Below are 14,296 nucleotides of genomic sequence, written 5' to 3' on the forward strand. Positions count from 1 at the left end.
TGTGAAGACTGCTTCTCAGGCAACTTAATGCTTCTGAGAAATCTCACTTTACACCTGCTTCTCCAGTCACTGCAGATGGAGGAGTTGGAGCCTACCTTAACAAACTTAATTTGGATGTATACTTAGTGTCATATTTTAGTCTTAACATGTGTGACTTGCTATCCTGAAGAAAAATATCAAGTATTATATGCACATCCAGACACATACTTAAAACTAAGACATTTATTACATGCTAATTCTACCATAACCAGTGCTGGCAGAGAGGACACCTCTCCCTTGCAGTATCACCAAACACCTGCACGGTGTCCTGGAACTTCCTCACTCCCAGCCATGTGCTTGGAGGATCCTGCCTCTGGTAACAGGTATCACTGTACTGGATGTGTGCTCATTGTAGCAGTGTAAATGTGTCCAAAATTCAAAACCCCAGGAGTGCAAGGGATTTCAGTGTAGAGGACTTTTTTGAAAGGAGTTGTGGGTTTTTCATTTTTGTTTGTTTGTTTTTTGAGATTTAATCAACATCCACGCCTACTTCTTTCCTTAAGAGATCATTATAAGCCTCTGAAAAAGGAGTGTTATCAAATGAATGTGGATAGTTGGCCTCTGTCCTCGCCGTTGTTGTTGCTGGCAGGCATGCTGAGATGATGCAGAACTTTTAAATGATGCCAAATATATCCTCACTGGCATGGAGGGGAAGTTTCCACAAAGTCATACAAGAGAAAACACTGAGTGCAGAGATCTGTTCTGCTGTGTCCATGCAGTGTTCTTCCAAATGGCTTAATCGTGTGCGAAAATAAATAGTGCTTTTTTTAACGCCTATCAGCTAGGAAAACAGGGTAATGGCTGAATTTAGAAGTATGAGGTACAGGAAAACTTCCCATGACCAAATGTGGTCTATGGCAGTCTGTCAATTTTTGCTGTATTACTATTGCCATCTCTGTTTTTTGGTGTTTCAGGGTGAGCAGTCAGCTATCCTGTAACCAGAAGAAAACATAAAACATACACTTACATTCTAGCAAAAATTATCAATCAAAGCATGAGGCCATGAAAGCACATACTGTGGGTGAAAACAGCAGCAACCAGGCCCCTAACTTGAGCACACATGTTTATCAAAATACTCCTTCTTATGGACCTAGTGCAGAGTACAGGAGGATTTGGCCAGGTATGTTAATGATTCTCAAAAATAAAAGATTCCAACTCATAACAGCACTGTCACTCGGAGCCAAACCCCCAGTGTTACAGTAAGTACAAGCCACTGTGTAGAAAATAATTTTCTATGGGTGATTTGGTATTATGACTTACGAGGCTACGTTCTTATGGATTAGCAGAATGTAATCTGCCCTGACCTCTGTTCTGCTCACCTCAGATTCCTGTCTTTCAGGAAGCGTTTCTATGCCGTTGTGCTCCAGGATGTGCTGAGGAGCCTCAGCATCTATGTCTACATTGGCCTGCATGCTGGGCTTTTCATTCTCCCACTTTGCAAAGCCTTTGTTCTTCCCAGCTTTGCCATGGAACTTGGACTTCATTTTTGGGAAAGTGTGAGACCCTGAATCGCTCCAGCCCGGTTCGTGCCACAGCGGTTCCGTCTGCGTTGCTTGGCTGGCGGTCGCCCTCTGCAGCCGCACTGAAATCTTCCGGGAGGAGCCGGTGACAAGAGTGATGGCTCTGCCATCGAGGTCCTGGTGTTCTGCATTGACGCTGGGGAACTCAAACACTTCATCCTGGGCTGAATGAGAAGGTAATTTTTTTTTCTTTTTAAATATTTACAGAGAGATATCTTAAAACTTGGTTAAGAGGAGGGGAAGGTGGGATTTAAGGGTTCAGAAGAAAATGTTTGTTCTTCTGGAATGCTTATGGAAGCTTTTAGTAGTCAGATCTCTTTCAAGACTAGGGCTCTATGTGCCACTGTATGCAATTGCATGATGGTTTGTAGTGGTGCATTTGTACAAAGGGAAAATGACAAGTGGCAATAAGGACACTGCCTTTAAAGAGTCATCATAGAATTGTTTGTGTTGGAAGGGACCCTCAAAGGTCATCTAGCCCAACTCCCCTGTAATGAACAGGGAAAGAAAATAGAAACAAAAGGGTGCTCTCACCTGGTGGCAGGGAAGGGCTGCTGGGCAGGGAGCCGTGGTTGCTGCCCACAGAGGTTCCTCGGGAGAATTTCCTGCAGGCAAGCACGAGCAGGTCCCTGCACTGCTTGTGGCAGTTGGCACCGCAGTCTGTAGGGGGGGAATAGTAAAGTCACAGCCCCTGGGTGGTCCCTTGGGGCTGTCAGCACATGTTTGGTTAAGTCTCTCCAGCAACAAATACGGTTACAAAAGTGGATCATTTTTTATGTTAAAAAAAAATATATATGGCATTCCAGCAGCAGAAGGAAAGAGGGAGATGATATTGTCATCAGAAATGACTTCACGAGCGCACAAAGAGCAGTGGTTAAGAGTTCTCATTTCTCCCATTGGTTTGTTGCTTTGAGTGGTACTGGAGGACCTTCCCTGCTGTGGTTTTGCAGTGGGTGGTACAGATGGGAACAGGCACTGGCTGTACTTGTTGACCACCAAGATCTGAGCAAGAAGCTCAGCTCTTACCCTCATGCTTCACTGCCTGTTAGTTTTGATTCTGCAGAGCCACTTTTGCTCCCTCCCCTGGGCCACAGTTACAAGCAATGATGCAGGACAGCGCTCAGCTTTCAGATCTCAAGTTGAGTTTATAGAGCTGCTGTGGCAAAACTTTACTTTTACCTTCCTTCCCGTGGCCTGATGGTAAGAGCATAGCCCACAGCTGGCACTGTTGTAGTTGCTCAGACCATGGGCATGTTCCCCACCCCTGCAAAGGAGAAGTTCATGTGTGGGACAGGGACACAGGAACAGGGAGTATCCTAAAAAAACCATCCTGACAATCCTTCACCCTTCTCCTAGGTGCCAGACTAAGACTAAGTGAAGGAGCTTGCCTATACACATGATCATGAAGCTCCAGCATTGTGCATAACAGAGCTGCAGCCAGAGAAATAAATAGGTTTGGGCCTTTGGGGCCAACAAGGACCACTACAGCTTTCTTGTTCTCATCTGCTTGGTACGGTGTGAGCAATAAAAAAATTTAGTGAAGGAAAGTGAGAGATATGAGAGTTCTCAGACTTTTTTTTTAAGCTGAACTTCTGCAGAAGATCTTGCAATGACATCTGCTAGGCAGTCCAAGAATTAAATATTTGTTTATTTCTAGCTCAGCCACTGATGCGTTGCACGGGCAGCAAGCCTGCAGTACAGGCATGGGGATGTACATGATATGGACAGTGCTGCCAGCAGACCTTTTCCTGACCCCAGGTCTCAGGGTATGTATTTCAGGATGTCTCCCTGCTAGAATAAGGACACTTGACTTTCCAAGATGCCACTTCTGGTTGGCACTAACTGACACCTTGCAGATCCCAGGGGTGCTGTGGGCCTTCAGCACTGGTGTTCTCCTGCTACAGTGAGGCTTTGTGGGATGCAGCAACCACTTGCTGGTCACAGCCAGTAGGGGCTACTCAAGCAAAATCTGGCTGCCATTTCAGTGAAAAATACAGTTGACTTCTGCTAAAACCCACCACCTGAATTGTGAAAAATCCATGCAGTATATTTATTTACCTTTGCATTTGTAGCCTTGTTTGATTATACCCCAGAGCTGCAACGAAAGACAAAACAAAGGTCAAGGAATCAGAAAAGAAAGCCGGACGGAAAGCGAGATCACAATGAGGAAGTACCAATGGCTACAGAAGCACAAACAGGATACAACTGCTCTTAACACCCTTCCTGTCAGGCAGACCTCCTCCTCTAAATGTGATAAGCCTTGTGTGGCTTCCCCCTTACTCCTGCCTGCAGTGGGACTACCAGAGAAGGAGCGGCACAGCTGATGCATACTGCCAGGAATGGGTAAAAGAATCACTGTCCTATCAGGCTTACCAAATCCAGCAAAGCACATTCTGTTTCTGGCTCATTTTGAACGATCTGAGGGATCATTCCCATGGCACATCTGGTCTCCAGCCACATGAATGGCCTGTGCTCTTCAAGCATGGCAGACAAAAACACAACTGGGGACAAAGTCACTGTGGTTTTGGAACTGGTCCCCAAACATGGACCGATCCATTCACCTGACTGCTTCCATTAAGAATGGTTGAAGCCCGAAACAGACAGACAAGTCACTGAACTCCTCTTTGCCTCCTCTTAGAGGCTGTCCTTATCGAACGTTGACCTTCCACCTGGCAGCATGTGCATGTTCTGCTTGTGGGAAGCTGTCATCGTGATGTGAGCTTGGAAGTAGAAGAAAAAAATCCCCTGCAAGCTGTTATCTGTACACTCAGAAGAGAGGTAACTACAACAATGGCATTATAAAAACAAATATTTTCACTCTGAGCAGCAGAAGGAGAGTAGTCCAGTTCTAAAGAAAAAGATGAGAGACTGCAGTGTTTATTTATCCTGAATTCCCTCAAAACATAAATAGGGAGGGTGAGCAAAATCAGACAGTTGAAACTGCATGTGGCTCCTTGCTGTGATTCTATGAAGGCATGCAGTGTGTGGGAGAAATGTGCTGAGTAAAGGAATGACCAAAAGGAAGAGCCACAGCCCATATGGAGCACAAAGGAAAGAGTAAAAAAAACCCTGCATATTGTGTAAGACAGAACTGCCTGCTTTTTTCCAATTAGAGACAAGAATATTGTGTGGAACCATATAAAAAGCCTTGCTGAAATCCAGGTAGATTACATGAGTTGCTCTTCATCTACTACTGCCATCCCTCCTTTGCAGAAGGCCACCAGGCTGATCTTTTCCTGCAGATGCTGTAGATGTGCAGTGACTGTGGAGCTGCGGTTGGCCCCTCTTGGAAGAGCCACCTCTGGCTATGCTTTCCCCAGCTCTCTTTGTCAAATCCACTTGACGGGATGTGGATTACTTTTCCTGTTGTCAAAGCTCTGCTCTGTTCCCTCTGAAGAGCTTTTTCCTTAACATAACATGAATCCTGACCTAAAACTTTGAATCCATCTGACACAGCTCTATGGCAAAGCCGGCTTCAGCTAGGCCCATAAGAGGATCTGTGCAAATCTGGATGGCCAAGCTGGAAGGGATGGCTGCTCACTCACCCCAACATGGGGTGCAACTCAAGCCGTGGATCGGAACTGAGACTGGTAGCAAGCATATCGATTTCACTTTGTGAATGGCATTAGATTTTAGCTTGACCTTTAAAGTTCATCCCGTTTTAATATTAGACGTTTGACTGGTACTGGGGCCAGTGTGCTGTCACATCCATTCATCCTGCTGCATGGTCAGTTCACATTTTTTTGATGGTGAATCACTGCATCAGTTCAAAACAGTTTCTACCCATGGTTGGTTGGACAGTGCTGAAATGCACAGCAAACACACAGTGCATTCTCTGGCTGGTTCCTGTCCTATCAGCCCAGCTCATCCACAGGACAATGCTAGTGAATGCAGTGAGCTGGCAGGAAAAATGACCTTATTTCCATTTCCTACACAATCCCTTACTCATTTTTATTCCTGTGCCAGTTGTAATCATGAAGACATGGAAAAAAACAGCCAGCAAACTGATAAGGGAGAAAAATATCTGGTAAAGAGGACATTGCAGGACACTCCTCAGCCCAACTTGGCGACGGAAGCCTTCCAAGCATGAACTAAGTGTCACGAACACGATGACATCTTCCTAAGGCAACAGGCAGCCCAAAACAATAGGCTCAGGCCAGTTCCCAATGTTCTTTCTTCTGGAGCGGAGTTGCAGAGCCTGCCTGCAGTCTTCTGAATCAGCACTGACTGTCACCTCTGAGTCTTCTGCAGTTCCAGTGGAAATGAACAGAAGTCCTTCTTCCCCTGGCCTTGATCAGCAGCTGTGATAGGGAACACGAAGGTCCTGGTGTGATGGGTGCCAAGCAGAAGTGAAGGAAAAGGGCCAGTCTGAGATGAGGTATGTTTTTGTACTTGGTAGTGCTGTCATTGTAACTTTCAGCCACAAAGAAGAATGACTGATTGGGAAAGGTCACATAGCAGAAGCAGGATATTTTGCTGCTGCTATCTGCAGCAGGCTAGCATGGAGCACCAGGGACATGCTCTGGTTTCACACCCTGAGCTGGGCCGCACGTAGGCAGAGAGCAGGAGCCTCTGCCCTGATGGCCTCCGGCCTTTCTCACTCCTCTGGGTGGCTGTGTGAAGGCACAAACATGCACGTCTGCTGCATCCATAAGTGACATCTAAACTATAATAATTCATGTTTCTTCATGGCACTTGAAGTGGAAAAAGCTGGGAGAGGTTTGCAAGCTTTTGCTTCATCTACATCTACCGTTCCAGATATCCATTTTCCCTGGAGTTTGTTTACATGAGAAATCAAGCCGAATTAAAGAAATTAAGACAAACCACATGAGGCCATTCATACAGTCCCTAATGTCCCTTAGCTAACATAGTTTATCTTTTTATCTGCAACAGCAATTCTTACAAATGTCGATATTCAGAAAACACCAAAACAAAAGTGGGTTCTGCAGCTACAACAGGAGGAAATACCTTGTGCTTCTACATGCAGTGAGACATTTGGCTAAGCTGAAGAAACTTGAACAGTGCATGGAGCCAGGTTCACCCCACCTACGCTGGAGTATAAGAAATTGTGAGTAAGATTTACGATTACAAAAACATACTTACAAAACCTGCGCAGTGTTCGCAGAAAGTTGGCTTAAGATAGGTCATCTCCTGGAAGTTGTGAATAAACCCAGGTCCCATTTTACACTGGAACTGGGATTTGGCTCTCAGAAAGTAAGCCATCATTTCTTCTTTGCTTATGAGTCCATCTCTATTAAGAAAAAAGTAGAGTGGATTTGTTACTGCTAATGACACTGAACCCAGCAGTATGTTCTCACTGCAAAAAGCATGCAGCACACAAATGATGGTCTTGGAAAGTGCTAGAATGGTACTGGCAGAAGAAACAAGCTTTCCCTTAGAGCCTTTGTCGTTTTTATTCTTCGTTAAACTGCAAACACTGAATTCATAGCATGGGTCTTGGTTCCACACTTGTTCAGGGTATCATAATTTGGTGGCACAGAGCAGGCCATTGTGTGAAGGAAGGAGACTCCTGAGGCCTATGGCCACCACTGCTCCACCCAGCTGTGGAGAGCTTGCAGGTTGGTGTTAGTCACCAGTCCTACCAAATAGCAATTGGAGTGCTCGATGGCTATAGCACAAGAGGCCATGAGATATGGGAAGGCATCTAGCCAGGACCTGCATGCTAAGTACTGGGTCCAAGTCCTCAAGTAGTCCAAGGTTTTACTGAACACAGTTGAACAAAACAAACAAAAAAATCTTTGTATGTTATTTAAACAGAGATTTTAGCTACTTCCCAGGCTGTGAAGATCCTCAGCTCTGGTAAGCTGAAAGCCTTGTCTGGAGGCATTTAGCTGCCAAACGTATCCACAGGTTCATGCAGAGCACTGTGAGGGAACAACAAACCAGGCAGCCTGGGAATTCAAAATGAAGGGACTGCCCAAACACATCCTCCTGCTGCTCGGTGTCCTTTGGAGCGTATCCTTACATCACAACTGACAACACTCAGTCTTTCCCTTGGCAGATGGGGCTGCATCTATGCTTTTTAAAGCATCAGGTAAAGTAGGACTCCAGTCTGGGTGAAAGTATAGGACCTACTACAACATAAGTAGTTAAATGAGAATAGAATTCAACATTCAGTGATACTAATTTCCTTAAGAGAGAAGACAGACATGAGAGGGTCGGAGGTTTGAAAGACATTGCCTCTTCAACATTTTGTTTTGAAGCATTTGTAAATTAAGAAAAAAAAAAAAGCAAAATGAAAACAAACTAACAAACCAAGAGAGCTCCAAACTTACTGGTCTTTGTCCAACACACAGAAAGAGTCCAAAAAGGGGAAGTTTGCAGCTATACTTTCAAAGTCTTCCTGAGAAATGTAGCCATCATGGTCATGATCATAGTTTCTAAAGACAGACTGGAAACAGAAGGAAATTATTGTCATACCACTCAGACTGTCATGAATCTGTTCTATCTCTTCAACCTCAATCACATTTACATTAATGTTCAACTTTACTAATCACATGTTCTATCCATTGTTTTATTCCTATAAATGCGAATTGGCACTTCAATATGCATATTTATTGAACTATAGAGGGGGGAAAAAAAAGGCTAATTTTTAAAGAAAACTTGACTGCAGTATTTAACTACTGGAATTTCTCTACACCTCCTCAGTCATAGTTATTCATGGTTTTATTTCTTCTTTTTTGAAAATGTCACTAAAATTCTGCCCTGTGTGACATATTCCCTTTTGTTTTATTAAGAATATCACAGAAAGGAAACCAAGCACAAACAACCCAGCAGCAGATTTCTCATAGAATTGCAGGCATTTTTGGATTCACCTTGCCTTCAGCCAGTCACTTCTGCTCTGCCACAGTGCTGTTTCAGTCCTGTTTTCTTACTAATACTTTGACATCCAGATCACAAGTGCTTTGTATCTAACAACTACTCCTTCCCTCAACCAGCTCCCTGTGATCACAGGGCCTCAGCTACCCCAAGTAGACATAGATATGGGATCAAATTTAAAGGATTGCATGAACTTTTGCAAGCCCTCTTTAGCTGTGAAGAATTCCTATATCCTGTCTTACAATAATTGAGGAGAGCTGTAAGGAGCATTAAAGCGTTTTATACTGAGACCAACACATTAAAGCACAACCCAAGGCAGCTAGCAAATGACAAAGACTGGAAAAATGCTGACAATTGTACAGGGTGATGTGGGTCTTTTTGTGAGCTGTATCCATAACCAGTCTGTGTTTTAATTCTGCAAGACTCAATATCATGTGTCCTGAACAAGGCTAAAGTTGTGGAACCAGGGCCTGCATTTCCCTTGACCACCATGTTTAGAAAAGATGGAGGAGTTGCAACAGATGTGGTTTAAATGAGGAGAGTTTTGGGTGATTTTTATCAACACATGACAATGACAACAACGATATAGGAACACCACGTGCAGTTCTGCTATCTTTCTAAGAAAGAAGAAAACTTTTTTTTTTTTTTTTAAAGAGCACCTACAAAGAGGAAACCGCAAAATATACGTGTAGTCTGGTTAAGAGACTGAAGACTTTAATTTACCTTTACTACATAATCCCAATTATTAACCTGTAATATGGACAAGATCAGAATTTAATAGTTCCCCCCAGAGTTACTTATTAATTTGTGAAAAGCAGAAGGAGATCTTGCTTCATTATCTACAGCGCATTCCTGGTTCCTCACCAAAAGTCCCTCACACCAACACAACAGGGCTCTGTCTCTCCAAAGGGACCTTCCACTGTGTAGCTTTGTTTGCATCATTCATCATGCCATCTTCATTCTGAAGCTACAGGACCACAGCTGGAACTCTCTGTGACCTCATACCAGATTCTCAAAGTGACACCAAGACTGTACTATCTTTACCATGCATAATATGCTTTGACCATCTTGGCCACCAGGCACTGCCATACCGACACCAAGAAACCTGCCTCTTGCTAGCAGATAAGCACAGTAGAATGCTTGGTCCAGGGAAGGCTTTCCAGATACTTTCTCTGGACCTAGTCATGTGTGAGTCCTTGAAAATTTGCCATTTTTGCCTCCGGAAACCTGCTTAATAAGTATTAGCTCTGATTTCTGGACTAAAATAGAAATACTTCTGAAAGTATCAGCAAGAGCTCAAATTTGTTAACAGATATTTAAAATTTAACCCCACCACAGTAATTGCTCAAAAACCTGGAATGAAATTGTTTGCAATGATTACAGTATCAAAATGAACGTTCCCTTTGACCAGTATATTCTTTTGAGTACTTACATCCACTAACTTTCTTATGTGCTTGTTGATGACAGTTGGGTCAGGCTTAGGTACCACTCCAGATGCCCACTCCAGTGGCACCACTGGCTTGCTCGGGGTTGTTGGGGAGGTAGGCTGGGAGACCAATCAAACACAATGATGTTAGAATTTGAATTACAAAATGTGAGTTCTCATAACAAGTAGCACCATATGGCAGCGCTGCAGCCAGCTTCAACAGCAGTGAGACCTGGGGGTAGAGAGCAGGAGGGAGTCTCTGGACACAGTGAGTATCAGGAATAGCATAGAAACCTACTCCTCTTCATTTTGAGAAAGCCCCTAAGGAGCCCACCATCATGAGAGGGAGATAAAGAAGCCTAATGAAAAATGTTATATTATTGTGTATAATAAGGATATTGTAGACTTTCACACTGAGATGAGAAAGGGTCACAAGGTCATACTATACTGTGTTTAGTAGGAAAAAAAAAAAAAAAAGATGTGCTCTTGACTCACCATGTTAGTGTGCTCAGGTGAGTTTAAGAAGAAAACAATCCCTATATCCACAGATCTGAATTCCAACAAGAAACAGGGAACATAAACACTCAACTCATGTCAATAGCACTTATGAAACTTTTTAATCTTAAGATTAATGTCACCATACAGTGATGAAAAACAACCTGCTGGCAAATATTTTTGCTCTAAAAACACACAGGAATGCAACAATCTTTTAGAGACAACGTTTTATATGATAACACAAAACATGCCAGTATTGTGACACCCTTACAACTGTGGTCAGAGGAAATTTGATCTGTACCTTCTCTCAAAAAATATTTAGGTTAATGGGACTCAAATAATTAGTACACTAGTGCTAAACTACTACAGACTCACAGAGAGCTTCTGCTGCTTCGAGTACACAGTGGCAGAAAAAAACCAAATCCACTGGAGCATTCCTCTTTCTTCTGAACAATCAAACTCTCTCTATATATATTTGGTGCCAATGCTTTATGTCGGCATTGAAATCCATCTTACACCGAAGCAAAAAAAAAAAATCTATATTAGTGCACCCACAGTGGCAGAATTGTGCTGGGCAGAGATGCCTGATAGCCATTGGCTGTACAAGATAAAAAAAACAAACAAACTAGGTAGTCCCTGGGTATTCATTGAACATAGCATCAAAGTCTCCAATAACAGCTGGGTACTCATACTGCTTTTGTCTTTCTGTAAGTTGAGGCTTGAGATCAAAGCAGCAATGTGGTAATTCTCTTCACTTACAGCGATGACCCACTCCTCCCACAGCGCAGAGCTGTAATTGCCCAACTTTATATGCAATGAAGGAAGCATGAGGGAGCCAGAAAAACTGTGGCAAAGGGAACAGTTGTGGTCAAATTATATCCAGTGAGGACAGGAGACTCATCAGCGAAATTCCAGGTATTCAGACTGAATTAGTGCTGACTGTGGAACTGCTCAATATTGCCCATCATCCTCCATTGAAACCACACGTACACAGTCTTCAAGCCGGTCTCCAAAAGTGATGAACTATCCTTAAAGTCAGGTAAGTCCTATACTTAATAGCTAAGGGCTTTTGCATCCTTGTTTCTCCTTTTAAGAAGATACAAAAGTATAAAAAGCACTGAAAAGAAAGACCTCCCAGTACTGGTCTCCACCTCTCACCCCCCACTGTGCATTTCCAGCCACCCTTATTTTCAGCTGGTGTCAGAGTGGGAGCTCAGCTTGTGAGGATCATGTGCTGGATGTGACAGGCAGTGAGGGTGTTGAAATGCTCACAGGACAGAGGAAGTCCCAAAAGCTGGTAGCAGGAGAGAGAGCAATACTTTAAATGAAATTTAAACTATTAAAATGTTTACCTCTAACTTACAAAGCATAATACAAAGTGTACCAATGCAGCTTTATCTTTAGCTACATATACTAAAACATCATGAGATGTCTGTTTCAAGGTGTTCACACACTGCTTGGGAGCCCAACAGAAATTCAGTTCTGAATGAGCTAATTTAGATCATTATAGCTAATGTCATGGCTTACCTGAGACACGTCTGGATTCAGTGTGATTTTATGTAACTACACCAGCATCCAGAAAATGAAGTAATTATCACACAATAAATAATTGATAGGAGCTTATAAAGGTTATCTTCACATAAAGCAGAACTCTGCTTTCTGGAGACTTCGCTAAACTCTGGCATGTTTCTTTCTTCTTTACATATAGAATCATACACAATAAAAAGTTTAAGGTGAATATGAAGGAAACTGACTAATGGGCATTCAAAAATACAAAAAGCTTCATGCAGAAATATTAAATAATATGAAAAAAAAGCAGTAAAAGATGACTTACAGATTTGGAGTTCCTTGGTTCTAGCACCAGTGAGAGCTTGTAGATATCATCCTCCGTGTGATAGAGGTCCAGGGACAGCTAAGGGTAAGAAAGAGAGAAAGCCAGTCATATTTATTAGACAGGGTCAGATACAACAGGGTTGTTAGCAGAAAGATACGTCCCCCTGGTACCAAACACCAGAGCAGGTGCCCAGGGCCATGCCTAGGAGGTGTTTGAAGGCCTCCAAGGAGGCCTCTGGGCAGCTTGTGCCTGGTGTTCAGAGGGAGCCTCCTGTGCTCTGGTTCAGCCCACTCTCTCTTGTACTGGTTCTGGCTCTATCCTCATATCTAAGGATATTTCGGTAGTCCAGCTTGGCCCATTCCTGGTCCCATCATGCTGAGCAACACAAACTCCCTTTCAGTGTCTGTTTCTAGGTTTTTTCTTTTTTAAAGATTTTTCTTTCATGTACTCATCCTTTTCATTAGAGGATTTGCAGAGGGAAAAGAAGGGGCTTACGTACAGTGGAAGTAAAATGAACATTTTTGCTTTTGCTTTGGCAGCTGTGGTCGTGCAGTGGCACATGTCTGCAGTGAACTCTTCCTTGCTGAGGTGATCCCCGCTGTGGCCAGCTTTATGCAATGTGATGAGCATTGCATGCTTCCTGTGGTCATCTCCTTGCAACAACTGGCTTTGGATTAATTGGCTTGATTTGAAGTTACCATCCATCTTTCAAATCCCCAGTTAAGCTGGAATGTTCTACAGCAGGCAGATAGAATTACTACTGTATAAACAGCTGTAACAGATGATTATTTTCAGAGAACTTGAAGAGCAGAGCTAGTGAGGAGCAGGACCAGGCCCAATAACCATCTTTCCTTAGGCAAGGTGATTACATAGTGGTTAAATTAGCCGTCTTTTGTATTTAGGCTACAGTTTTGTGCCAACAGATGAAATGCAATGAGTCTTCTTAGGACAGCCTTTACAGTGGCAGTTTCCAGTCTAATTTGACTCTTCTTGCTGTCCTGTTCTCCTTAGTAATTTGGACAGGGAGGGGTGTGAGGAAAGCAGAGGGGGATCAGAAAGGCATTTTTTCATATGTGGAACTTACTGAAGAAAAGTTGGGGAGGGTGACTTTCAGTTTAGCTGTTTAGACATTTCTCATTCTCTTCACTAGACTGTACAAGCGATGGGGACTTTCCAGCCATTTGCATACAGTCTTAGAACAGGTTGGTTAAATAGCCATGAAGACCTAAAAATAGCTGGGGGGAAAATAGTGGCACCAAATAAGCTGTAACTCAGTATAAATCCACTGCGGACTAATGAAGAGACTGAAGTCCTCTTCCTATCCGGAGAAAGTGATGGGACATTTACCCTCAGGCTTTTATTCGTATAGTGAAATAAAAATGATGTGGAAATACTGCACAACAGATAAGAAAATCATAGAACCATAGAATTGTTTCAGTTGGAAGGGGCATTTATAGATCATCTAGTCCAACTCCCCTGTGGTTCTAATTATGAACCTGTCCCTAGAGCCATTAATCCTCTTGGGTGCACTGCCAAGCTTGTGCTTAGGTTTGTTTTTACCACTTTTGCTTCTTTGTTCCAGGTTTCAGCTGTCAGAATGTAGAATGTGTGCAGTCAGTGAGGATGGAGCAAGTGTGGGCGATAACTCAGGAAAGGGGGTTGAGGAGCACAGGCTAAGAGTAAGCATGTAACGTGCTCCCAGGCAGCCAAGTCATGCTACATTCAGGTCTCTTGCCCAAGTAACTTGGCCTTACTTACACACACTCAAGTGAGAATTCGCATCATTAAAGCTTGCTCTCAGCCTTTGAAGCTTCCTGTGCAACTAAACCTGGTGTTTGCCTCATTGCCCTCCAAACAAACCATTGCCTTATTTGTGGGAGAACTCCAATTCCCTCTGAAAAATGGTCATGCAGCAGCTAACACTGAAAACAGAGAGATTTAAATTCTCTTTTCACCCATTCACCTTTATCAAGGAGCCTGAGGTTTACTACCATGTTCTCTGGCCCAGCTTTTAAGCTAGTAATCACTCAATAGCTCTTAACACAGCCTCCACGATAACCACTTCCAAAACACTTGAAAGGCTCAGCTTCTCCAAAGAAGACAGAGCTTCATTACTGTGGAAAAGAAACACCAAGGCAAATT

The 14,296-nt window shown here is 43.2% G+C and overlaps 1 protein-coding gene and 1 long non-coding RNA gene across 2 annotated transcripts in view; one reads left to right on the forward strand and one right to left on the reverse strand.

Annotated features, from left to right (window-relative positions):
• Positions 1–207: 207 nt before the first annotated feature.
• RASGRP3 (RAS guanyl releasing protein 3) overlaps positions 208–14,296 on the reverse strand; it is a 38,998-nt gene continuing 24,909 nt past the window's right edge. The window contains exons 10-17 of the mRNA XM_031593404.2: positions 12,155–12,232; positions 9,832–9,945; positions 7,856–7,971; positions 6,663–6,810; positions 3,618–3,654; positions 2,094–2,219; positions 1,359–1,723; positions 208–971 (exon numbers count right to left, since the gene is read on the reverse strand). Of these exons, the coding sequence (XP_031449264.1) occupies positions 963–971; positions 1,359–1,723; positions 2,094–2,219; positions 3,618–3,654; positions 6,663–6,810; positions 7,856–7,971; positions 9,832–9,945; positions 12,155–12,232 (993 nt within the window). The 3' untranslated portion in view covers positions 208–962. The remainder of the gene's footprint in view (positions 972–1,358; positions 1,724–2,093; positions 2,220–3,617; positions 3,655–6,662; positions 6,811–7,855; positions 7,972–9,831; positions 9,946–12,154; positions 12,233–14,296) is intronic.
• Positions 5,737–11,258, forward strand: LOC149918933 (uncharacterized). Its single transcript, XR_016464150.1, has 3 exons — positions 5,737–5,937; positions 6,453–6,627; positions 11,082–11,258. It is a non-coding gene; the product is annotated as an uncharacterized LOC149918933 (long non-coding RNA).

The sequence above is a fragment of the Phasianus colchicus genome, chromosome 2 (genome assembly GCF_987193195.1).
Source record: "Phasianus colchicus chromosome 2, bPhaCol1.hap1.1, whole genome shotgun sequence".
In the NCBI taxonomy this organism is placed as follows: Eukaryota; Metazoa; Chordata; class Aves; order Galliformes; family Phasianidae; genus Phasianus; species Phasianus colchicus.